General features: G+C 31.4%; 5 protein-coding genes and 1 long non-coding RNA gene across 10 annotated transcripts; 3 read left to right on the plus strand and 3 right to left on the minus strand.

Annotated features, from left to right (window-relative positions):
* Window positions 1-428: 428 nt before the first annotated feature.
* On the plus strand, window positions 429-4,149 carry LOC110798681 (uncharacterized). 5 transcript variants are annotated; one of them, XM_022003866.2, is made up of 9 exons: window positions 429-747; window positions 835-867; window positions 1,041-1,100; window positions 1,252-1,311; window positions 2,405-2,482; window positions 2,579-2,635; window positions 3,259-3,315; window positions 3,410-3,472; window positions 3,723-4,148. In XM_022003866.2, the coding sequence occupies exons 1-9, from the start codon at window positions 689-691 to the stop codon at window positions 3,973-3,975; spliced, it is 720 nt and encodes a 239-aa protein (XP_021859558.2). In that variant the 5' UTR covers window positions 429-688; the 3' UTR covers window positions 3,976-4,148. The 5 variants fall into 5 exon arrangements, with proteins under 5 accessions (XP_021859558.2, XP_056687598.1, XP_056687599.1 ...); XM_056831620.1 differs by lacking the exon at window positions 3,410-3,472; XM_056831621.1 differs by lacking the exon at window positions 2,405-2,482.
* On the plus strand, window positions 4,130-5,159 carry LOC130463324 (vicilin-like seed storage protein At2g18540). The gene is made up of 3 exons (XM_056832419.1): window positions 4,130-4,556; window positions 4,646-4,762; window positions 4,856-5,159. The coding sequence occupies exons 1-3, from the start codon at window positions 4,130-4,132 to the stop codon at window positions 5,041-5,043; spliced, it is 732 nt and encodes a 243-aa protein (XP_056688397.1). The 3' UTR covers window positions 5,044-5,159.
* A 2,873-nt stretch (window positions 5,160-8,032) lies between these two features.
* Window positions 8,033-9,910, plus strand: LOC130463325 (uncharacterized). Its single transcript, XM_056832420.1, has 3 exons — window positions 8,033-8,898; window positions 9,486-9,644; window positions 9,724-9,910. Exons 1-3 carry the CDS (start codon window positions 8,033-8,035, stop codon window positions 9,908-9,910), a joined length of 1,212 nt encoding a protein of 403 aa, XP_056688398.1.
* A 2,318-nt stretch (window positions 9,911-12,228) lies between these two features.
* Window positions 12,229-14,365, minus strand: LOC130463326 (protein FAR1-RELATED SEQUENCE 5-like). Its single transcript, XM_056832421.1, has 6 exons — window positions 14,136-14,365; window positions 13,192-13,939; window positions 12,933-13,073; window positions 12,763-12,828; window positions 12,574-12,657; window positions 12,229-12,492 (listed from the first exon to the last, which is right to left on the minus strand). The coding sequence occupies exons 1-6, from the start codon at window positions 14,363-14,365 to the stop codon at window positions 12,229-12,231; spliced, it is 1,533 nt and encodes a 510-aa protein (XP_056688399.1).
* A 1,083-nt stretch (window positions 14,366-15,448) lies between these two features.
* On the minus strand, window positions 15,449-16,036 carry LOC130462595 (uncharacterized). The gene is made up of 3 exons (XR_008923137.1): window positions 15,832-16,036; window positions 15,620-15,727; window positions 15,449-15,538 (listed from the first exon to the last, which is right to left on the minus strand). It is a non-coding gene; the product is annotated as an uncharacterized lncRNA (long non-coding RNA).
* A 4,338-nt stretch (window positions 16,037-20,374) lies between these two features.
* Window positions 20,375-22,107, minus strand: LOC110806235 (protein FAR1-RELATED SEQUENCE 5-like). The gene is made up of 2 exons (XM_056832422.1): window positions 22,029-22,107; window positions 20,375-21,141 (listed from the first exon to the last, which is right to left on the minus strand). The coding sequence occupies exons 1-2, from the start codon at window positions 22,105-22,107 to the stop codon at window positions 20,375-20,377; spliced, it is 846 nt and encodes a 281-aa protein (XP_056688400.1).
* Window positions 22,108-22,262: the final 155 nt, after the last annotated feature.

Genomic DNA, 22,262 nt, shown 5'->3' on the forward strand with positions numbered 1-22,262 from the left:
AGTAGGAGAAGTAGTGGTAGTTTCTTGTATGGGTGAGTTGGTTAATGAACGTGGGTTGATTTTTTTTTTTTTTATATATATAATTTATTTATTAATATCTATTTGAATTTTGGATTTTAGCGTATTTTGATTGGTTTTGGAGGGAGTGGATGAGATTGCTGGATTCGGGTTTTGGAGGTCTCACATACTCCAGTGACTTTTTTATTATTATATAGGATGTAGGATAGATATCCCTAATTGCTATACCCAGGTACAGCCAAGATGGCTGTACCCCCTGCCCAAAACGACGCGCAGCGTCGTTTGGGTAAAATACCCAGGTACAGCCAACTTGGCTGTACCCCCTGCCATTGTTAGGCGCGTGGAACCCACGCGCGGGTAAGCAAATATTGTGGCACGTTATGGGAATAAATTTCGCGCAAGAATCGCCTATAAATACAAAAAAAAAGGAGAAAAATCATTTCGAAAACCTTTCAAATTCTCAGCACGCAAAAAATTTTCTCTCTCCTCTGCCCACTCTTCTACTTCGTTGTTTTCTCTCTCTTAAAACCGCCATTAAACTTCCTGCAACCACCTCAATCAACTTTCTCTCTCTTCAAACCGCTACTAATCTTCATTATTAAAGCTGAATTTCCACAAAATATCAAGAGAAGAAATCTGTGACTTCTTTTTACTGAAAAAAAAGAGAAAAATGGATGTTCGTGACGAAATTGACATGAACAAGCTTCAAAATCCACCGAAAAGCAAAAAGTAAGTAATTACAATTGATTCTGATGTTTCGATTTTATTTTCGAACTAAAATGAAATCTAATTTTGCTTATTTTCGTTCTATTTCAGAAAAACGAAGATGCCGAAAGAAAAAAAGGAAACGTATGTAATTTAATTTCAGATTTCGAACATGCAACTGTTTTATTACTTAAATATTTGTTTAATTCAGTTATTTTAAGTATTTTTCTTTATAATGTTCAAATAATTTCATTATAATGGTCAATTTTTTGGTTTATGATGTTAGCAAACCCTAACTTCTGATTTTTTGGCTATAGGACTGGAAGATCTAGTGAAGAGCAAAAAATCGGGAATGCAAAGCAACCAGACATGAAGGAGTAAGTTATTTTAAGTTTTCGTAGATAAATTCATTTTAATTTACATATGTTCAATCAATTTTATATTAATGTTCAATCGTTTTTAATTTAATGTTCATTTTCGTTGCGTGATGATTTAACCAAACCCTAACTATTGGTTTTTTGATCACAGAACTGGAAAATACGAAATTGAGAAGGAAATTGAAGCTGAAAAGCAAATAGACACATTCCAGTAAGTAATTTTTATGTTTTTGAATATCTATTTCTATTTAATTTGCGAATGTGCCGTTTTTGACATTTGATACAATACAAATACAAATTAATGATACATTGTTCATATTCATAGAAATTTAACAATAATCTTATTGATGATTAAAATTTGGATTGGGAATGTCAATTAATTTAAATATTATTATAATAATGTAAATGTGATGAACTTTTGTTGAGTTTTTCTAATCTTATGTTAGATGTTCAATTTATGTGTAAAATGTTCATATTGTTTAAGCTAGATATTCATTTTGGTCCACTGAGTTTTGTTCATTCCTCTGTAAAATAAATTAAGTCTTGAGAACTCATGATAACTATCTTATGCAAAATGTTCAATTGATTATAGCAGAATATTCAATATCTTTTTGGAAAATGATCATATATTCCAAACTGGATATCCTTTTTGGTCTACTGAGATTTTCTTTAGGAATACTGAATTATTTCGAATGTTATATATATAATTAAAATGATTTGAACATTTGTTCATTCATATGTCCAAAAACTAAATCCAGAAATCATGGTAACTGTCTGTCTCCAAAATGTTCAATATATTTTGATAAAATATTCATTTTCTTTTTATAAAATATTCAATATATTTTGATAGTTCATTTTCTTTTTATAAAATGTTCAATTTTTTTTCTGGAATATATTTTGTTACAGAGTTTTGTTTTGGAATATACTATGAATTATTTCTAGTATTATATTCATAATGGAAATGTTCTTTGTACTAATATTCAATTTTTCTACAGTATAATTTTAAATCTACACTCATCTGCGAAAAATGTTCAATTTATTTTGCTAAAATATTCAATTCTTTTTAATAAAATGTTCGTTTACTCTGATATACTAAGTTTGGTTTAGAAATCTTCAATTATTTCAACTACTATATTCATAATTTCAATGTTTGAACTTTTGTTCATTTCTTCAGTCCTTTTTATTATTAAAACTCATGATAACTGTTTTTATGTTAAATGTTCATTTTGTTTTCATAAAATATTCATTTCTTCAAACTGAATTTTGCTCTGGACACTCATTAGTTATACATTTATAAAATCTAGAGAACAACCACAAAGGTTAATACTCAAATTTAAGCGAAGACCAACTAAATCCCAGCCAGAGGTTCAGAAAGTATTAAGGTATAAGATAATATCAATTTTTTATTAAATTTGAATGATTTTTAATATTATATAATATAATGTGTGCATTAACATCATATTAATAAAAAAATACAGTGAAGGAGATGGGAAGGCATGTACAACTTCTGAGACAGAAGTTCAAAAACCATTGAGGTATAATATAATGTCCATTTTTTTACTACATTATGCATGTAATATAAATGTTCTTTTTCTTAAAGTTATTTGTTCAATTGTGTATGGCTTAATATTCATTCATAAATTGAAAGTTTATCTCATCTGCGTTTATGAATTATGTTCAAAAAATTTCCTCCTTGTGTTCAAATTTTTTATGAATTATGATCAAAAAATTTACTTATTATGTTTAAAGCTTCTCCTATATGTTCAAAGCTTTTCTCCATTGTTCGTTCAAATTTTTTAACCTTTATGTTCAAAGTTTTTAGTCATATGTTCAAAGCCTTTCTTTCTGTTTATATCTCAGTCAAACTATTTGGTTATATGTTCAAAGCTTTTCTCCATTTTGTTCAAAGTTTTTAACCTTTATGTTCAAAGTTTTTAGTCAAATGTTCAAATTTACCTATTATGTTTAAAACTTTTCTCCATTTTGTTCAAAGTTTATTACCTTTATGATCAAAGTTTTTACCCTAATGTTCAAGTTTTTAGTCATGGGTTCAAATTTCACAGTATAATATAATGTCCATTTTTAGCTTTTTAAATAATTTTTTATTAATTTTATATAAAATGACTTGTACGTTTACACCTTACTATTCAAATTACAGTGAAGGAGATAAGAAATCTTCATCAAAATCACAACCTGAAGTTCAAAAAACATCAAGGTAAAAATTAATATGAATTTTCAATTTAGTTGAATCGTTCATAATTTTTATATAAAATAGCATGTATATTAAAAATATATTATTCAAATAACAGTGAAATAGATCAAGAAGAGTCTTCAAAATCTTTGGTACAAAGAAAGATTGCTACAAAAAATAGGTAGAATTTGGCATTTTTTTACAATTCATTTTCTTCTGCATATTTGTTCATAATGGTTTCATTGTTTGTTCATTCATTTGGAATTGTTTGTTCTTTATTTTTTATGGTTTATTCTTTATTATTGAACAACTCTTTCTTTCTTCTTTATTTGTAACTTTATATATAAATGATATTCTTCATACGTTTTCATATATATGATCACACATTTGTCGGTTTAATTTATTGAATTTTTTTGTTCTTTGTTTATCAGGGGCAACAACTTACTGAAACAACTTTTAGCAAAGAGCATAAAGCAGAACAACAAAAAAAAGGTTGCACAAATGGTAGCTGCAGCTGCTGCTGCTGCAATGGCCAGCAAAGAAGCTGACGAAAGGATAGATATAGCTGCCGTTGCAGCACAAATAGAAGCTGAGAAAATGGCACCTGCAGCTGATGCAGAAGACAAAAGAGTCGCTCAGGAAAAGGCGTCTGCAGCTGAGAAAGAAGCCAAAAAGAGTGGCTGAGGAAAAGGCATCTGCAGCTGATGCAGAAGCGAAAAAACTGGATGAGGAGAAGGCATCTGCAGCTGATGCCCAAAGAGAAGCTGAGCTGAAAGAAGCTGAAAACAAGAGGATCGAGGCTAATAAGAAGAAGGAAGAAGAAGATAAAGCTGAAGCAATGAAGAAGGATTTAGAGGAAAGAAAGAAAGAATATGAAGAAAAAATTAGCCAGCTTATGGCTAAAAACAACAAAGAGTTGATAAAGGAAGCGGAAAGGAAAGAAGCTGAGAGAAAGAAAAGAGAAGATGAGAGAAAGAAAAAAGAAGACGATGATGCCACAAAAGCAATTGCCATGGTGGTTGAAAATGTAAATGCTTCAGAGAGTGAAGCTCAAACCATTGGTGGTAAAGGCACAAAAAGAGGAAAGAAGACAACAGCTACCAAGAAGAAGACCATTCTAAGTATTACTATGGATGAAGAACTACAAAAGAAGTTGCATAACATATCAGATTCATACAATCCGAGAAGAAGTACAAGATCAATAGTGAAAGTGCAACAAAATGTTTGTGCTGAAGTAGTTAGCAAAGAAGAATTTGAAGGCAAAGGTAACTATTTACATTGTTCAATCTTATTTCAATAAATATTCAAAATATATTATTATGTAAGTTGTACTTAGTATTTGTTAATAATGTAGATGTTTCTGGAGTTACTTCCAAAGTAACAAATACTCCAAAGAAAAGGAAAGCGGTTGAGAAAGAAGATGAGGATGAGCCTTTGGATGTTGAGATAATAAAAATAAAAAAACAAAAAGGTAAACATATTTACAAAAAAACATTGTTAAAAAATAATCTAAGATATTTGATAAAATGTTAATATGTTAAATACATTGTAATTTTTTTTACAGGAGTTGAAAAAAAAGCACCTGTTAAGGGAAGAATTCTTCCTCTTAGGAGTGCATTGAAAAGAAATAAGAAAAATGATATTGAAGAAGTGAAAGAAGAACAGAAAACAGGTATTACATTTAACATTGTTCAAAGTTTTTTCAAGGAACGTTCATTTGGTTATCATAAAATGTTATTTTTGTTTGGATAAAAATTCTTTCTGTTTTTATCTCACAGTTATTCAAACTATTTGGTTATATGTTCAAAGTTTTTCTCCATCATGTTCAAAAGTTTTCTATATTAAGTTCAAAGTTTTCTCCATTATGTTCCAAGTTTATTATCTTATGTTCAAAACTTTACTATTTCGTTCAAAGTTTTTGGGTAATATGTTCAAACATTTTTACTATTTTGTTCTGTTCACAGAACTTGCAAAAGTCAATGTTAAAGGGAAAAGGAGAATGAAAAAAAGAAAGGAAGAAGAAGAAGAAGAGGTTCAAGAAGAAGAGGAGTTAGAGGGAAATGATGAAGAAGAGCAAGAAGAGGAGGAAGAACAAAATGAGGAAGAAGAGGAAGAAGATGAGGAAGATGAGGAAGATGAAGAATGGGAAGAAGAAGAAGAAGAAAAAGAACAAAATAAGATGCCAAAAGGTATATTTAGTATACTAAAATATTAAACATTGTATTACATGTTTATCAAAACTTCTTAATTGTATGTTCTTCTCCAACAGAGAAAACGGTACCGGTGAAAGATAGGTTGGTTCAGTTTGAAAAACAAAGACAAAAAATAGGTAAAATTAAAATTTATTTGTTCTCCATAAAATTAAAAATTCTACAATTGTTATTAAAACTTACTTATATGTGTTCCTTTTCTAGCATCAAAAAGAACAGCAACAAAAGCAAACCTACCTGCTGAAAGAAAAACAAAAAGGAAAATAACTGATGAAGAATATGAAGTGAAGGAAGAAAATATAGAAAAAGGTAAAATAAAAATACTTGAATGAATCTATGTAATTTATTTTTATTCTTATTATTCCTGCATTAATTTTTGGTTTTGTTAATCAGCTTTAATTGTGGAACGGGAGGTTTCCCCTTCGGCGATGATTACCAAAGAAGTTCCTGCAAAAAAGAAACCAAAGAAATCAATTGCTGTTTACAAGGAGAGAGTAGCAGAAGAAGAGGAAGAAAAAACTGGAGTTAGAGGAGGACATGGAAAATTCATCACTTTCATTTCCATGATGAATGAACAGAAGAAGGAGGCCGTTCGGAATATCGGTCTAGGAGCATTGCTAGATTTCCAGCTACCTACTTCATCCCAACAATTTGTTACATGGCTATGTAACAACTTTCAGGAAAACAGCCAATATCTTTATCTGCCGAAGAATGAGAAAATCCTGATAGAATTTGAGGACGTGAAAAAGATATATGGCCTTCCTAGCGGTGAAGTAGACATAGTTGAGGCAAAGTCTGACAAGGCTAGTGAAGAATTTTCTGCATTCATGGCAAGGTAAATGATCTTAAATCTATACTTAAATTTTCAATATATTATAGACTTCAAAAATCTAACTGCATTATGCATGTACTACAAATGTTCTTTTTCTTAAAGTTATTTGTTCAATTGTGTATGGCTTAATATACATTCAGAATTTGAAAGTTTAACTACAATTATAATGAGAAAAAGTTTTTTCTGTGTTTCTCATAGAATTATTCATAGTTTTTCCTTCTTATGTTCAAAGTTTTTATCAATTATGTTCAAAAAATTTCCCTAATATGTTTAAAGCTTCTCCAATATGTTCAAACCTTTTCTCCATTATGTTCAAAGTTTTTTTCCTTTATGTTCAAAGTTTTTAGTCTTATGTTCAAAATGTTTTCCTTAATTAAATTTTGTTCATTAACAAAAACAGATGGAAGAAGACAGTAATACATGAAAAGTGGAATCCTAAATAAATTTTGTTCATATTTAATTAAATTTTGTTTTTCTTAATTAAATTTTGTTCATATGTCTATGCTTGTTCTTTTTCTATAACCCTGATTCATATAATTGTTCATAATTGTTCATAGTTGTTGTTGAGTTTGTTCTTTCTTTTTATATTGGTTGTTCTTTCTGTTTGGGAATGTTTATCTTAATTAAATTTTGCTCATTTAAAAAAACAGTTGGAAAAAGATCTTTATAGATTCAAAGTGGAATCCTAATGGGAATAAGGTCCCATCAGTTCAGAAAATTTTAAAGTACTACAGTCAAGAAGACCAAATTGAGGCTGGACAGGATGCAAATTTCATTACAAGCTTCTTGGTGGTCACTGTCAACACGTTGATCAAGAGCACGTTGTCAAACCAAGCATACTTCAAATTTTTGTTCTCAATGATGAATCATGAGCAAATCCGGAACTTGAATTGGTGCAAGTATGTGTGGGAGGCACTGCTCTCAACTACTGCACAGTATAAGAAAAACCTGAAACAAAAGGACAAAGCAACATTTTTCACAGGACCATTGCCGTTATTGACGGTATAACTTCATTTACACCTTCTAAATTGATGATTTTAATGTACTTGATCAATCTTAGAGATTTTCTAACACTTATACTTTGTATGTCAGATTTTCTATTTTGACAGAGTTCAAAGAATGAACTTTTTTCCTCCAAGACGAATTCCACTTGTGTCCTGCTGGACAAAGGAAATAGGACACAAACGGAATAAATTGGAGGAAAGTGGCTTTGGATTGGGGAAGGTGTTACCCAAAATCAATATTGAAGAAAAACAAACTCGCAAGGTATTACTAAATACATCAAATTCTAATAGATTAAATTTAATTCTTCTGCCAAATATAAATATGGGTAATATTAATTTTATGTTCCTTCCTTTAATATGTTAAATAATATTTTTAGAACATATATAAATAAATGCTCATAACCCTTTGCTTAAATGTTCTTTATTTTTGCATATAATGTTCATACCTCTCTAAGACATATCATAACATAACATAATGAAGAATTAGTGCAATATATAAAGATAAAATGTTCAAACTTCTTTAGTTATTTATTCAAACTGTATCAATAAATGATAAAAAATAAGTGTTCAAGCCTATTTATTTATATATTGTATATGTGCACAAGTGTCATTCAGTATATATAGTTGTTCATACTTTTACTTTTAAATGTTCAAACTGAAACACCTAAAAGTTTACTATTCCCTAATATATGTCAATGGGTTTTAAAACACAGGAGTTTATGGATGAGTTTGTCGGTATAATTCAAGCTGTTGGTGACAATTTGTCAAAACTTTCTGATTCATTGAAGAAGGCGCAAGAATTCTTCCCAGGAAATGAGTTGGTATCTAAAGTGGAAGAGTTCTTGTCAAAAATGGCAAAAGAACCATCATTAAGCCAAGATGAGTGGTCTGATGACTTCATTAAGGCTCTGTTGGAAAAAGAAAAAGAGTTGTTGGATGCAATTGAGCTGGAGAAAAACAAAGCAAAAAAGGATAAGCAGAGATATGAGTATGATATCAAGAATGCATTCGACTTGGGACTTTCACCATCACCGATAATAGATGATGACAAGTTGAAACGTGAGAAAGCTGGTACATCCACCTCTACGCCAAGTTTGTCACTTGAAGAAATAGATGAATCTTTGGCTTCTGCTATGCTGAATCTAAAACAAAGAAGGGAGGAAGAGAAAAAAGAAAATGAAATTGCAAAAGCTAAGAAAATGATGCAAGCAGAATCAGAAGTGAGTGAACCAGCTTCAGAAGAACCAAAAACAACAGTGGAGGAGATTGTTGTACAAGAAGAGAAGATTGTGAGCTCGGATGAAGCTACAGTGGAGCCTGAGTTGCATGTATCAGAAATGATGCCTGTAACTAATGTAATTGAAGAGGAGCCTGCACCAGAAGTGAGAAATGAAGAGGATTCTGCACCACAAGTGATTGAGAAGAAGGTTACACCAGATGGGGTCGAGGAGCAGCCTGCAAAAAATAAGACAAATGAAAGTGCTGAACCACAAGTGCTTGAGAACACGGTTGCACAACAAATGGTTGAGGAGCCAGCAGAACCTCATACTCCTACACAGCCGTAGGTGCAACAACCAGTGGAAGCTGAACTATCTGTTGGTGCAGAACAATCTTTTCTTCCTTCACCAAAAACTCCATTGAATGAAGTCTCAATATCAACATTAATTTCAAGCACAAAAACAGATTTGAAATTGGACGAAATTTTTGAAGACAAAGGAGAAAAAGAAGATGAAGGAGAAGGGTAAATTTTAACTGTATTAAAACTGAATTAGTATTTGTGAAACTTTGGTTATATTATGAAAACTATTTTAAAGACATAATAATGTTTTGGTTATTTAAAATGTCATAATAATATGTCATACTCTTCTAGTTTTTGTTCTATCTTTTTCAAACCTGTTAAATTTTTTTGGATCATTCTTTTGGAATGTTATGTTCTTTCTTTTTGTACCTTTTGTTCATTCTTTTTACTTTATATGTTCATACTCTTAATATTATATGTTCATACTCTTAATCTTATATGTTCATTTTATAATTATGTTGATTTTTTGTTAAATTTTTGGTACTCTTAATCTTATATGTTCATATTATTAATCTTATATGTTCAATTTATAATTATGTTGATTTTTGTTAAATTTTTTGTATATACAGAAATGAGAAAGGTGACAAAGGAAAAAGACCTCAAAGGATTCACAAACTACCGGCTACCTTCTCTTCTCCATATTTGGTCAAGTATCGAGACTTGTTCAAAAATCTGGACACAATGCATCAAAGCCTAGCAGATTATGTCTTAAGTGGTCAGGACAACAGGTATTTTCTTTAATTTCACGTAAAAATAATTTAAAATTTAAATTCTTATACTTCCTCCTAATTTACTTCCTGTTTGTAGTGAGGTTCTTTATTTTGATGGATACAACTACATCAATAGAGAGGACATGAAAACACTGGTTGATGAAGCGGAAGTGGTTGACTGTGTGATTGATTCATGGTCAAAGTATCTAAATGCAAAGGGCCATAAAGATAAACTCTTCCTTTCAACAGTTCCATATGTAAGTATAATAATTGATGTTATTTAAAATGTTCATTTTGTTTATATAAAATGATCAATTTTCTTAAAAAGAATGTTCAATATTAAAACAAGTAATGTTTAATATATTTAAATAGAATGTTCATAATTACAATACATAATGTTCAAAATTTTGAAATACAATATTCATTATTGAAATAATTAATGTTCTACAAAATTAAGATAAAAAATACAAATGATTAAATTGAAATTTTCATTATCATTGTAACTAATTTTACATATATTTATAATTGAATGTTGATTATCTTTAAATGCAGCATATTATGTGCACAAACAAGGTGTATCCAGCAGGATCCTCCTACGAAAAAAGGCTTGAGGATTTTAACAGAAGGGTTAACGAAGAACTGGTTAACTATAATTTCAAAAACATTCATCAATTTAAACAGGTAAACCTATATAACTACTAACCCATTCTTCAAACTTTAATGTTCATTTTAATGTATGTAATTTGTTCATTGTTTTTAAGTTAAATAATTACCTCTTTTTCAGATATTCATCCCTGTTCTTGCTGCAAAACACTTCTATCTCCTAGTCATCAACCATTACAATGCAACTGTGGATGTAATTGACAACAGGCCTCTACCAAGAAATGTAAAATTTGAGGCTAAATATGAGGGACACCCAGAAGTTGTGGTAAGAAATAAATCATTCATAAAATGTATATTTGAAACATCGTAGATAATTATCTTACATTTATGAAAATAAATTCCAGTTGGATGCTTTTGCAAAATATATGGGCACATTTGGTTATGAGGTAGAACCAATGCAAAAGTATGAAATGAATTTGGTCAAGATGAAATGGAGAAGCATGAAAGACTATACAAACTGCGGTGTGTATGTCATGAAGCACATGGAGACCTATACTGGTGATCCAGAACATGAATGGATCTGTGACTTGAAGGCAAATGATGTAAGTTGAATTTTGTTCATTCTTCTTTTGTATTTTGTTCATTTATTTTTATTGTTTTGGTCTTTTCTGTTTTATTGTTCTGCCTGTTGAATTTCTTTTATATTCCTCAAATTTATAATTTAATATTTGGATTTTATAAAACATTTTTTATTTTTTTATTTTTATTTTGATATACAGACAAATCAAATAAGGAAGCTTCGTGTCACTTTCTGTGGTCTCCTAATGCTTTCAAAGCAAAATGAAATGCATGAGTCAAACATAAATGAAGCATGGAGGAGTTAATGAAAAATTAAGCAGATAGTATTTCAAGGTTAACAAACAATAGATAGATTTTTAGTACAATGTAAAGACAATATTTTGGTATTTTGGTGGTTTGTTCAAAAACATATAACTTGGTGTTCATTTCTTTTATGTTTAATATTCAGTTTCCTTTGCTGTAGAAAATCCAATGCACAAACAAATACTCCAAATCAATAATGCATACAAAATAAATGTTTTTTAACTGCTTGATTTATGAAAGTTACATATAATGATTAATATCGTTAAACAATGTTCATTGTAAAAATAGGTAATAATCAATATGATTCATACAACGTTCAATTATTAAATTACTGATATTTATTGTATTTCAATAAAATGTTCATTATTAAAATACTTAATGCTCAAAATTTTCATATAGAATATTCACTTTGAAATACGTATTGTTCAAAACCTTTAAAGAAAACACATTGACAAATACGTATTGTTCAAAATCAAGTGAACAAAAGTAGATAATGTTGAATATATTTGACTAAAATGTTCATAAACTTCAGAAGGATGCCTTAAAAAAAAAAAAAAAAAAATTCAAACATAAAATATTATGAAAAATGGTGATGTTCAAAATGTTTGACCTCAATGTTCATTCTATTAAAACTAAATGATCAAACAGAAAAAGAGCACGTACTACTTGAACTCAATGTTCATTCTATTAAAACTATATGTTCAAAATGTTTGAACTCAATGTTCATTCTATTAAAACTAAATGTTCAACTCAATAATCAACAGTTACTAAATCCTTGACTTTTAATGGCTTCTTCAGCAGCCATTGATTCATCAAAAAGAGCTAAGAAAGCATCATACTTAAATTTCAAATAAGCTTGATCATTAGCAGATTGATGAGATCCTTTAGTACCCAACGGAGGTTTAGTAACCAATGAAACTTGAGGTCCTTGAACCTTAGATCCAACTTGAGTAATTTTTTCAGCCTGAATAGATCCGTGAACTGTAGGTACTACTTGAATAATTTCTGAAGCATGAATAGGTCCTTGAACTTTAGCTTCAGTACAAGATGGAGCTTTAGTAACAGATGAAACTTTAGTAAGCATCGGTGTTGGTGAAAGTCCCAAGTCAAATGCACTCTAGATATTATACTCAAATCTCTGCTGATCCTTTTTTGCTTTAGTGGCTGATGTTCCTTTAGTAGCCAATGGTGCTTTATTAACCGATGGTGCTTTAGTAGCCGATGGTGCTTTATTAACCGATGGTGCTTTAGTAGCCGATGGTGCTTTAGTAGCCGGTGGTGCTTTAGTAGCCAATGGTGCTTTAACTTTTGTACATGCATCGGTTTTAGTACTTCCATGAACATATGAATCATTTGATGTTTCATTTGTTGAATTGTTTTCCTAAAATTGACACAAAATGTAAAGACATTCAAAAACAGAAATTTAAATATTCACTTTAAAGAATTAAATATTAATATCTACCTTGTCCGATGATTCCACATTTTTATCAACAGCAGCACCTCTTCTAAAATATTTTGGAGGTGGCTTCGGAAAAGAAGCATCAACCTGAAATAATATAGTGATCATTTATCAGATAAATGTTACTATATTTATAACTAAATGTTCAAACTTCGCAAGAAAAAAACCCTAAAATAGTGATGGATCTAGTACAACTAGATCAGATGAGTCATTAAGAGAATTAGAAAAAATCACAGGAGCACCAACTTCATCCAACTCCTGCAAAAACCAAGCAAAAAAAAAGAAAAACAAAAATGTTCAATTAGTTATAAGCAAATGATCAGTTTATAAAACATATATGTTCAATATTAATAAATATTTACCATGACTGCAGATTGAGCCTTAAACCTTGTTGCATCTGTAAATTTTGCTTTCCTCCTCCTCCAATTCCCTTTAGCTTTATTGTAGATTTTTTCAACTGTACCCTTCAATCTGTCATTCCTCTCACCTTTTTTCCTTAAATTCTGTGGGTTTTTTTACTAACGGCACAAAGATATCTTCACCCTCTTTAGGATCAGAAAAATCAATAGTACCCCTAATACTCTCCACTTTTTCTTTTAAAAGACCAAAGGCAGAATCAACCTCAGTCCTAGCTTGAAGAGAATCTTGACTAGACATAACAAGCTTAACAAAATTCCTAAGGGTCTGTGCCCTCCAAACAGAAGCCGCAACTATATTAGACTTTTCACCATCATCTTCAACCAAATGACTGCACATAGCCGCTTTTGTCCACCTCTTCAATATATAAAGATTGGGAATCTCTGGGACACAATGCACATGATAAACACGAAGCGCATGAGAACATAAAAAACCCATTTCAGTAAAGTACTGACAAGTACAATCCACTGCAAAAGTCTCTTGGTTAAACCGAACTTCATGTTTAATCAAGTCTTTTTTAGGCCTCCACACATAATAATTTTTCTCTATAGCTGTGTTTCCACGTATTTCTTCTTGAGAACATGCCATCCCTTTAAGAAATTGTTCTTCAAACAAAACATATGCTTCTATAGTGTAAATCTTTCTCGCATGAAGAAGAATTCCGCAATTTGCAGCTGCAACTTCTGGTCTACCTTTCCAATTTCTGTAGTCATGACCATTCTCTTTGCTCCTCCAATAAGAAATAACATCCAAAAAAACATGATAAAAATCACATAACCCTTGTGTCTTATCAAGTCGATGGGAAACTGACTTGTTGGTAGTTTCACAACGCTGTGATGATAACACACCACCAGACCAATAATTCTTAGAATAAGCAGGACACCACATCTCTCTAATTGTATATAAATTCTTCAACCATGGATTTTCAACGCATTTATAGTGAGTCAACATTCTGAAAAACAAAATGTTCAATATAAAAATCAAATTTGTTCATCAGAATATACCTATTTGATCAAAGTCAGAAAGCATATAACTTAGTAATAACATGAAATTCCTAAATGTTCATTTGTTTGTAAGTAGATGTTCATAAGGTTACAAGTACATATTATTTATTAATTAAAAGTAAATAAGTAATCCAAATTAATTACCTTGGCCAATGATATTCAAACTCAGCAGCAGTTTCACAATACTTCAGAAGATAATTGAATATGTCAGAAAAACCATCTAAAGCTCTATACTGCCCAATATGCTTCTTTGAATTCTCCCCAATATGCCACGTACATAATCTATGTCTAGCATCTGGAAAAACATTCCTTATCCCAGCAGCAATGGATGGAGCTTGGTCTGTCATAATGGTTATTGGGGGATTTCCACCCATGGATGTAAGGAAAGTTTGAAAAAGCCAATTAAAAGATTCGGTTTTTTCATTGATAACAAAACCCATTCCAAACATAACATTATTAGAATGATGGTTCATACCAACAAAAGGAGCACACACTAGTAGAAAAACATTCATTTGAGGCGTCACTTTTATATTCATTAGCGGCGTTTTTGGCGTAGCAGCAAATAGAGTGGCAGCAAATGAATAGGATTGATTTGCGGCGTTTAAAAACGCCTCAAATGAATAATTGATTTGCGGCGTATATGTAGAAAAACGCCTCAAATTAATAGTATGGTTAAGCGGCGTTTTCTACCTAAACGCCTCAAACATTGTAAAATGGCTGGACATAAAACGCCGCGAATAATGTGTAATATTTTTTTTATAAATAATTTCTTTTCTGTATTCAACAAACCCAAAATGTAGAACCTGTACTCACGCCACATTTATACAATGTCCAAAAGTATCATCAATCACCAATAACTTCCAAGAAACTTTGATTTTTACATATAATACCACCATCATATGTTTACAAAAATAAACCACCTAAATAGTTTCAAGTTGATCATAACTATATCTTTTACACTTCGTACGTTACAAATTCACACCAAAAGTATAATAAAACAATTATATATAATTTCAATAGCAGGAAACATCCAAAAAAAGAGACCGATGAAGTGTTAATTATCTACAAAAAATGTTCGGTGAAGTATGATGCCCATTTGTCTCGTATTTCATCAATTTGCTCATCGGTGAAAGGATCTCCACTTAGTGACGGGAAAAACTAACAAAATAATATATATATATATCATAAAATAAGTTATCTTCTGTTAGATGATCTAAAAACAGCTAGGAAAATAGAAACGTACCAAAACAAGAATCACAAATTATAGAAGATAAAAGTGCGGTTGTCATCTTCATCCAGCTTGTAACATAATATATAGTACCAAAACAAGACCTCACAGAAATTCAGGAACCGAAAGTTATATTTAAGAAAGTACCACGTGACAGCTAATTTACAATGCCCTAAAGTATAAGTGTTACTTATGTGCAAGGAGGGAGTACATGGTTTTTAAAGGAGATGGAAAAGGAAAAAAAAGTAACTTCACTCACGGTAAGATAAAGGCTCCACCAAAACAGCCACGAGTCCTTCTTGTTCATGCGAGCCAATGACTATACAACACAAGAAGATGATATTACAAAGAGAAACTCAACAAGTCGTACCTTTGGGCTAAAAAAACATTTAGAACTTACCATATGGCCAAATTCATGGAAAAGACTAACAACTTTAGAGAATCGCAGTAATGCAGGAAAGTTAACATCCCCCTTTAAAATATCAGACATCAGTAGAACAACTGGAACCTGAGTATAGAATGATGATGCACGGTGAAAATCCAGTAAAGAATGTGGAATTCGGATAACACGCATATATCAAATTTTTAAATGAGAAGACGTATGCGTATCACCTGTCTAGCAACATTTGCTGATAATGAACCATTTTGGAGAGGCGAAACACAAGTCTGGCCATATTTTCCTTTCCTGGATTAATGACATTGTTGTCAGACAGTTTGTTAAGTACAATGAGGATAAGGTCATCAGAAAGAGAGATAGTTGCAGAACCTGGAGTAGAGATCGAAGTACGCATAGCCCATAAGTTCAGAAGAGCTCAAATCAAAGACAAGAGGAAAATACTCTTTAAGGGATCCAAAACCTAGATGGAACTTATCTGCTTCATCCTTTTTTACATAATATAGCAAGTCCTCAATTCCAAAAGGAATGTCTCCTTCCTCTGTTGTACAACTTTGACCAGAACTAACATGCAATAGAATGGCTGCGTGTGTTCTGTTGTGTGTGTGTTCTGCTGTCTGTGTTACCTGTGCTGTGTGTTTGAGTGTGTTGTGTGTATTTCAGGTGTGTGTGTGTGTGTGTGTGTGTTCTGCTGTGTTGTGTCAGATAAACGTACACATAGCTCAAAACAAAAACAGAAGCTTGCATCTGATCAGAACTAAAAGTCTAAAACTGATCAAAACTGAAAGTCTAATCAGAACAAAGCTTGAGTTGATCAGCACTGAAAGTCTGAAACTGATCAGAACTGAAAGTCTGATCAGAACAAAGCTTGAACTGATCAGAACTGAAAGTCTGAAACTAATCAGAACTGAAAGTCTGATCAGAACAAAGCTTGTGTTTTGTTTCTTTCAACTGCGCCGATATGAATATTCTCCCAGGAAACTTTGTCATTCCTTCTTATCTTTAACATTTGAGATTCAAATTTTCTGTTTCATGCTTAAACAGACAACTATTTTTAATTTTATGCAAGACCTTTTCTCTTAGGTTCATTGGAAATCAAAGGATTATTGATGCATAATAATGTGAACTCCAGTATATGACAATACTAACCATAACCATGAATTTTCACCAGATTGATGCTTCTCTGTAAAAATATTAAAACTAAGAATCAAAATTGATGAATGGTGTAACCATAAAGAGTCGAGAGTTCCAAATTAAATTTAGATATTAAACAACTAATTCCTTATAATACTGTCCGTTCAAACTTATAATTGATTTGCACCGATAGAAACTCACAAGATATAGATGAGTTTTTATTCAAAGAGACAAATGTGTCTTTTTTTTGGAAATTAACGTCTGAGTTCTAACTATCGTCATTGTTAAATCATATTCTTTAAAAAATTGTAACTTTGCAAGCTTTCCCATAAAAAGTGGAAAATATATCAGCAAAAGAAAATAAGGTTACAAAATAACTAACCTCCCAAGAAAGGGCTCAAGCCATATATTATTAACAACATGAAAGTTTCACAAAATAAGAGCAATTAGACCATGACCAGCCGGATAAAAGTTAACATATGAAGTTATCATATTGGATGTTGGTCATTAAAAGAAACAAAAGTGGCAATAGTCAATAAGCTATACTGTAGTTTGTCACTTGTTTCCAGCAATAAGATGAGAGAAGGGGGTGGGGGGGGGGGGGGGGGGTGGGGAATGAGTAAAGATCACCGAAACACTTAGGTAGCAGATAGGAGATCTAGAGTACGATTGCATGCATATGCATACACATATAAAATGGTGCGAATATCAGTTTAAACAGATTTGTGATAGAAAAATTTGCCCACATGAGAGATCAAACGTTATCATACACTACCTCAGCAGTGCCAAAAGCTTCAGTATTTGAAATCAAAAAAAAAAAAAGCAGTCTGAATTCCTTTAGCTCAGCTTCTACAAAGGCATAAATTCTTTTTAAACTGAATTTCTCCTTTAGGATATCAATCCACAACTTCCAAGATTATTCTACTTGCTCTGTATCAAAATTCCAAGGTTCATGATAACATGTTTCTAGTCCCAACACTGCACCAAATTCTTCCCTCCTTGGAATAAGAAAGCTCCAAATACCATGCTTGAAACACATGCGAGATAAAATTAAAGATAGCTTGGAAATGAGGGGGTTAAAAGACTTGAAAGTGATCAGGAGTCAAAATGGCATCTTACAAACTATGAGCAAGTAAATTCCTTCATTTCTAGGCCTTGTGTCAAATTTAATCAGCAACCAACCAATTTACCTCACTTTACAAGTTTTCTAAAGAAACAGGTTTACGACATATACAAATACACAGCAGAAAATTAAGAATGATGAAACGGATTTTTTCAAATGGAGTTGCATAACAATGAAGACGAAGAAAAATGGTATCTAATGCTGATCCAAAATAATTGGTATCTAATTCTAAAGTTGGGATTCATTATGGAGTTGATCATGGTTCCGGACTTCCGGAAATACAACTTCAATGTTCTTAAATGTAATTGTAGTATTATTAGCAATCAATATGAATAAGACTTTCAGCTTCAAACTCAAGTTTGCACTTGAGAAACATTCCCTGACAGATATAAGTTGTAGTGCACACCAACCATCATACACTATGCAATCAAATGAAAAAACAAATGGCAATCAGAAAAAGCAATGAATCATAAATATGGCATCCTTAGTTCTTTATTCTGGAAGATGATACTACTCACACGAAGAAAGGACAGACAAAGGACAGAAGTAGATGACAATTTTGAAACATAAGTGCAGAAAATAAATAAAATAAAATATCATGCTGTTGTATGAGACACTTAATAACTAACAGGAACACTACCTGCAGCTTCTAGATCAGCAGTTAATGTGCCAAGCTTCACAGCAAGTGGGTATTTTGTCTCATTGTAATGCTCGACAGCATGGTTGTTGCCACCAGTTCCATCCCAATTTTTTCTACCACAGAGGATCATCCCATCTGTTAAAGTTAACCAGTAGCTAATTTCGGGTTACCTAATAAGTATATAAAAGATTTGTTTGTTCCATAGAGGTGTTACCAATCTCCTAAATTAAGCGATTGGAGAAGAAAAATAAACAAAACCTCGAATAAGAAACACAAGCCTTCTCCAACGACATCCATGTTGAAAATAAACCAGAAAAACCAGCTCAACAGATAACTCTGAGAAGGGCAGCAGCATCAGACATCTACTCATACACATCAAGACGACGCAATACTGTTATAAATTTAGAAGAGTACAGAACTGTGATATTTTGCTGTACAATGAGATATAGGTAAAAAAAATGGTATGTCTGGATTATACATATACGATTTTCACCACATCCATTAATTAGTTGGAAAGACCAGCTACACTGATACTCTTCAATTTATTCTAACCTGATTCTTTCAGTCTTTTATTGCTTAATGGTAGTTTATATAAAGTAATAGGCAGAGTATTTGTTTTCTTGTTTGAATTTTAGAAGAAATGTTTAACTTATTTACCACCTTATTTGGTTCTTTGTTTGCTTCCATCCATTTGCCCAGTTAATTAGAAGGTACAGTTAATGTTCTATTTTGCTCTCAATAACCACTGCATTTATAGTGAAGTCTAAAACTAAGTCATAGCCAAATGTAACCCAAGAACAAATTCAGTCCATGTGGACACACTACCTAGCATGACACGCATCTAATTCAACCCTAAACTGACCTAGAATGACACGAATTTAATTTCATGCAGCAATATTGTTTCTGAAAATGAGACTAAAGATAGCAGAACAACCTCCATGTTTTTTTAGACCACAACAAATCAATAAATTTAATTCAAAAATTCACCTCCTGAATTATCTTCTAACACTTGAGGTTGCAACAGCCTCCATCATTTCTGCACTAATTTCAAATCAAACCCAGAAAATATAAATAAACAATTCAACAATTAAAGTAAAATTAACAAAATTAGTAGAATTTCAGCAAGAAAAATTATGTCTTACTGGAATAAAACTTGTGTTTTTCTTAAATTTGTGATCTTCTTTCTTCGAAGCACCTCAACTAAACATCAAATTTGCAAAAGAAATTAGACATACGAAATTACCTTACCTCAAATTTGAAGCAATTTTAAGGTTCTTCTAAGCCAAAATTTGAATTTGATAATTAGGGTTTACATTTTCGGTGGAGATAGGAGAGGAGAGGAGAGAGCAAGAGAGATTCGATAACTCATACACAATTCATGTTAATTGAGAGACTGAAACGAGGGGAATAGAGTAATTGAACCGAATAAACGGCAAGGATGAGGAGGAGTCAGAGGAAGCATAATTTACCTTAAGGAAGAACAGTAGTAGTGGAGATGAGGTCGAAGGATAGTGACGGCGTAGATGAATCTGAAGCTTCACTTTCCCGGTGAATTCGGTGGTGGAGATGAGGCGAAGGACAGACGACGATGGTGGAGATGAGGTTGAAGGAAGAAGAATGTGGTTTTGTGAAAGGACGAGAAGCAAAAGAAAGAAGCTAAACGCTTGGTGAATATGTTTGTTGGGACAACACTTTGCGGCGTTAAACGTGATGACGCGGCAAACTAAAATGGTTTGAGGCGTCATAATTCAAGATAACGCCGCAAAGGAATCTTTTTTCACCTAATTCATCTACTTTGTCATTTAGTTAGAGGCGTTCTCAAATTAACGCCGCTAAGTCATGGCAGCAAATAAATAATTTTCTACTAGTGACAAATCATATCATATTTATTGGTCCTATAAGTAGTATCAAAAACCAATAAATCCCCAAAATAATCATAATCTCTCTTCATCCGACCATCACGCCAAAAGAAACTTAAAAGTCCCTCTTCTTCACTAAGCTCAAAGTCATAATAAAAACCTTCTTCACTGGAATTTCTCTGAGAAAAATACTTGATTAACTGATGACAGTCATGACCTTCAAGTTTATTAGCTTTTGCACGTGATAAAGCATTATAAGCATCACTAGCTGTAAAACCGACCATAGGTGATCCGCCTACTTCTTTCCTCAAAACCCTCAAGGTATCAGACACTTTAACACCACTAGCTTTTAAAGTAGACATAAAGTAAAGAGCCTCCTTACTAACCTTCCTTTGTGATCTTATCAAATGCCTCTTATTTAGAGGAACCATAGCATGATTATGAATCATATTATGATTCACAACCATCCATACACCATCTTTACCAATAGAAAACTGAACAAAAGCAGTACACCCAGTACGCGTATCCAATCTAGCATAAGACCTTGTTCTCTTCCTTTTTTCATCTTTAACCCCTTCACAGCTACACAAGAACCGTTTCATAGTATAAAATTCACTGTTTTGACGCTTCCGACCTTTCCCAACCCTAATACCAAAACCTTTACTAAAAGCATATTCATTATACAAATCATAAGCTTCGTCTTCATTTTTAACTTCCTTCATCATTAACATAGATTCTGACCCTTCAACAAAAAGACTTACTTCCTTATTCACTGCGAAAGGAAGAAATGTTCAATGTTAAACTAGTGATTGTTCAATGTTAAAATAGTGAATGATCAATTTCAATAATAACTAACAATGGAAAATTGAAATGTTCAATATCCTTAAATAAAATATTCAATATTAAAATAGTAATGTTAAAAATAGAATGTCCATTGCTTAATTAGGTGTTGTTCAATGTACTTAAATAAAATGGTAATTACGAACATAGGTAATATTCAAAATCATTAAATAAAATGTTCATTATAAATTATAAATAATGATAAAATACTTGAATTAAATGTTCATTGTAACATAGGTAATGATCAATAACTCTTAATAGAAAGTTCAATATAATACAATACAATGTTCATTATCTAAATAAAAAATATTCAATATATTTCAATGCAATGTTCATTACTAATATATGTAACATTCAAAGTCATTCAATAAAATGTTCATTATTGTTGTAGACAATGTTCAATTTCCTTGAACTGAATATTCATATATTTGTTAAGAATGTTATAAGTAAACAATGAACAATATTTTCTTTTGGGACAAAACAATTCAAAAATTCATAACATAATATGTATTTTATCAAAATATATAATGTTCATAAGATCTGAGCTAAAAATTCATTAACATTATATACATTGATAATAAATAAAATTATGAATAAAAATCGAACAAAAAATAACGTACAATTGCAAAAAAATAAGAAAATCTGCAGAAAACAAAAACAAAGAAACAAATCAAAATCGAAATATCCAGCGAAAACACGAAAAATAACAAAATTCTAAACACATTTTATCCAAAATCAAAATATAAAATCGAAAACAATCAAAACCAAAAACATTGAAATCAAAACAAATAAATGAAAATAATAAAAATATAAACTTACGTTCTGACATCAATGTACTTAAAATTCCAGAATTAGATTCGAAAAGAGCTTCAGAATTTTCCATAACTGCGAGCTCCATGGAAACAGAGGAGAGAGAAAATAGGAGAGAAAAAATCGAAATAAACCCTAAGAACAAGATATATCGCAACTTGAAAAAGAAGAAACAAAAAAAAAAGGGTTAGAAAACTTAGGAAACTCAGGAAGGGGATAAAAATACGCTGAACGACGTCGTTT

This window comes from Spinacia oleracea, chromosome 6, assembly GCF_020520425.1.
Source record: "Spinacia oleracea cultivar Varoflay chromosome 6, BTI_SOV_V1, whole genome shotgun sequence".
Classification (NCBI taxonomy): Eukaryota; Viridiplantae; Streptophyta; class Magnoliopsida; order Caryophyllales; family Amaranthaceae; genus Spinacia; species Spinacia oleracea.

Coding starts and splice junctions, on each gene's coding strand:
- LOC130463326 (XM_056832421.1), bottom strand. CDS start 14,365: ATGGGTGGAAATCCCCCAATAACCATTATGACAGACCAAGCTCCATCC. Junction 13,074..13,191: donor CTCTTCAAGCTAGGACTGAG/GTTGATTCTGCC, acceptor AAAAACCCACAG/AATTTAAGGAAAAAAGGTGA. Junction 12,493..12,573: donor ATGTGGAATCATCGGACAAG/GTAGATATTAAT, acceptor TGTCAATTTTAG/GAAAACAATTCAACAAATGA.
- LOC110806235 (XM_056832422.1), bottom strand. CDS start 22,107: ATGGAGCTCGCAGTTATGGAAAATTCTGAAGCTCTTTTCGAATCTAAT. Junction 21,142..22,028: donor AAGTACATTGATGTCAGAAC/GTAAGTTTATAT, acceptor TTCCTTTCGCAG/TGAATAAGGAAGTAAGTCTT.
- LOC130463324 (XM_056832419.1), top strand. CDS start 4,130: ATGAAGAAGGATTTAGAGGAAAGAAAGAAAGAATATGAAGAAAAAATT. Junction 4,557..4,645: donor AGAAGAATTTGAAGGCAAAG/GTAACTATTTAC, acceptor TTAATAATGTAG/ATGTTTCTGGAGTTACTTCC. Junction 4,763..4,855: donor AAAAATAAAAAAACAAAAAG/GTAAACATATTT, acceptor TTTTTTTTACAG/GAGTTGAAAAAAAAGCACCT.
- LOC110798681 (XM_022003866.2), top strand. CDS start 689: ATGGATGTTCGTGACGAAATTGACATGAACAAGCTTCAAAATCCACCG. Junction 1,101..1,251: donor AAGCAACCAGACATGAAGGA/GTAAGTTATTTT, acceptor TTTTGATCACAG/AACTGGAAAATACGAAATTG. Junction 2,483..2,578: donor GAGGTTCAGAAAGTATTAAG/GTATAAGATAAT, acceptor AAAAAAATACAG/TGAAGGAGATGGGAAGGCAT.
- LOC130463325 (XM_056832420.1), top strand. CDS start 8,033: ATGGGTTTTAAAACACAGGAGTTTATGGATGAGTTTGTCGGTATAATT. Junction 8,899..9,485: donor CCTCATACTCCTACACAGCC/GTAGGTGCAACA, acceptor TTGTATATACAG/AAATGAGAAAGGTGACAAAG. Junction 9,645..9,723: donor TTAAGTGGTCAGGACAACAG/GTATTTTCTTTA, acceptor TCCTGTTTGTAG/TGAGGTTCTTTATTTTGATG.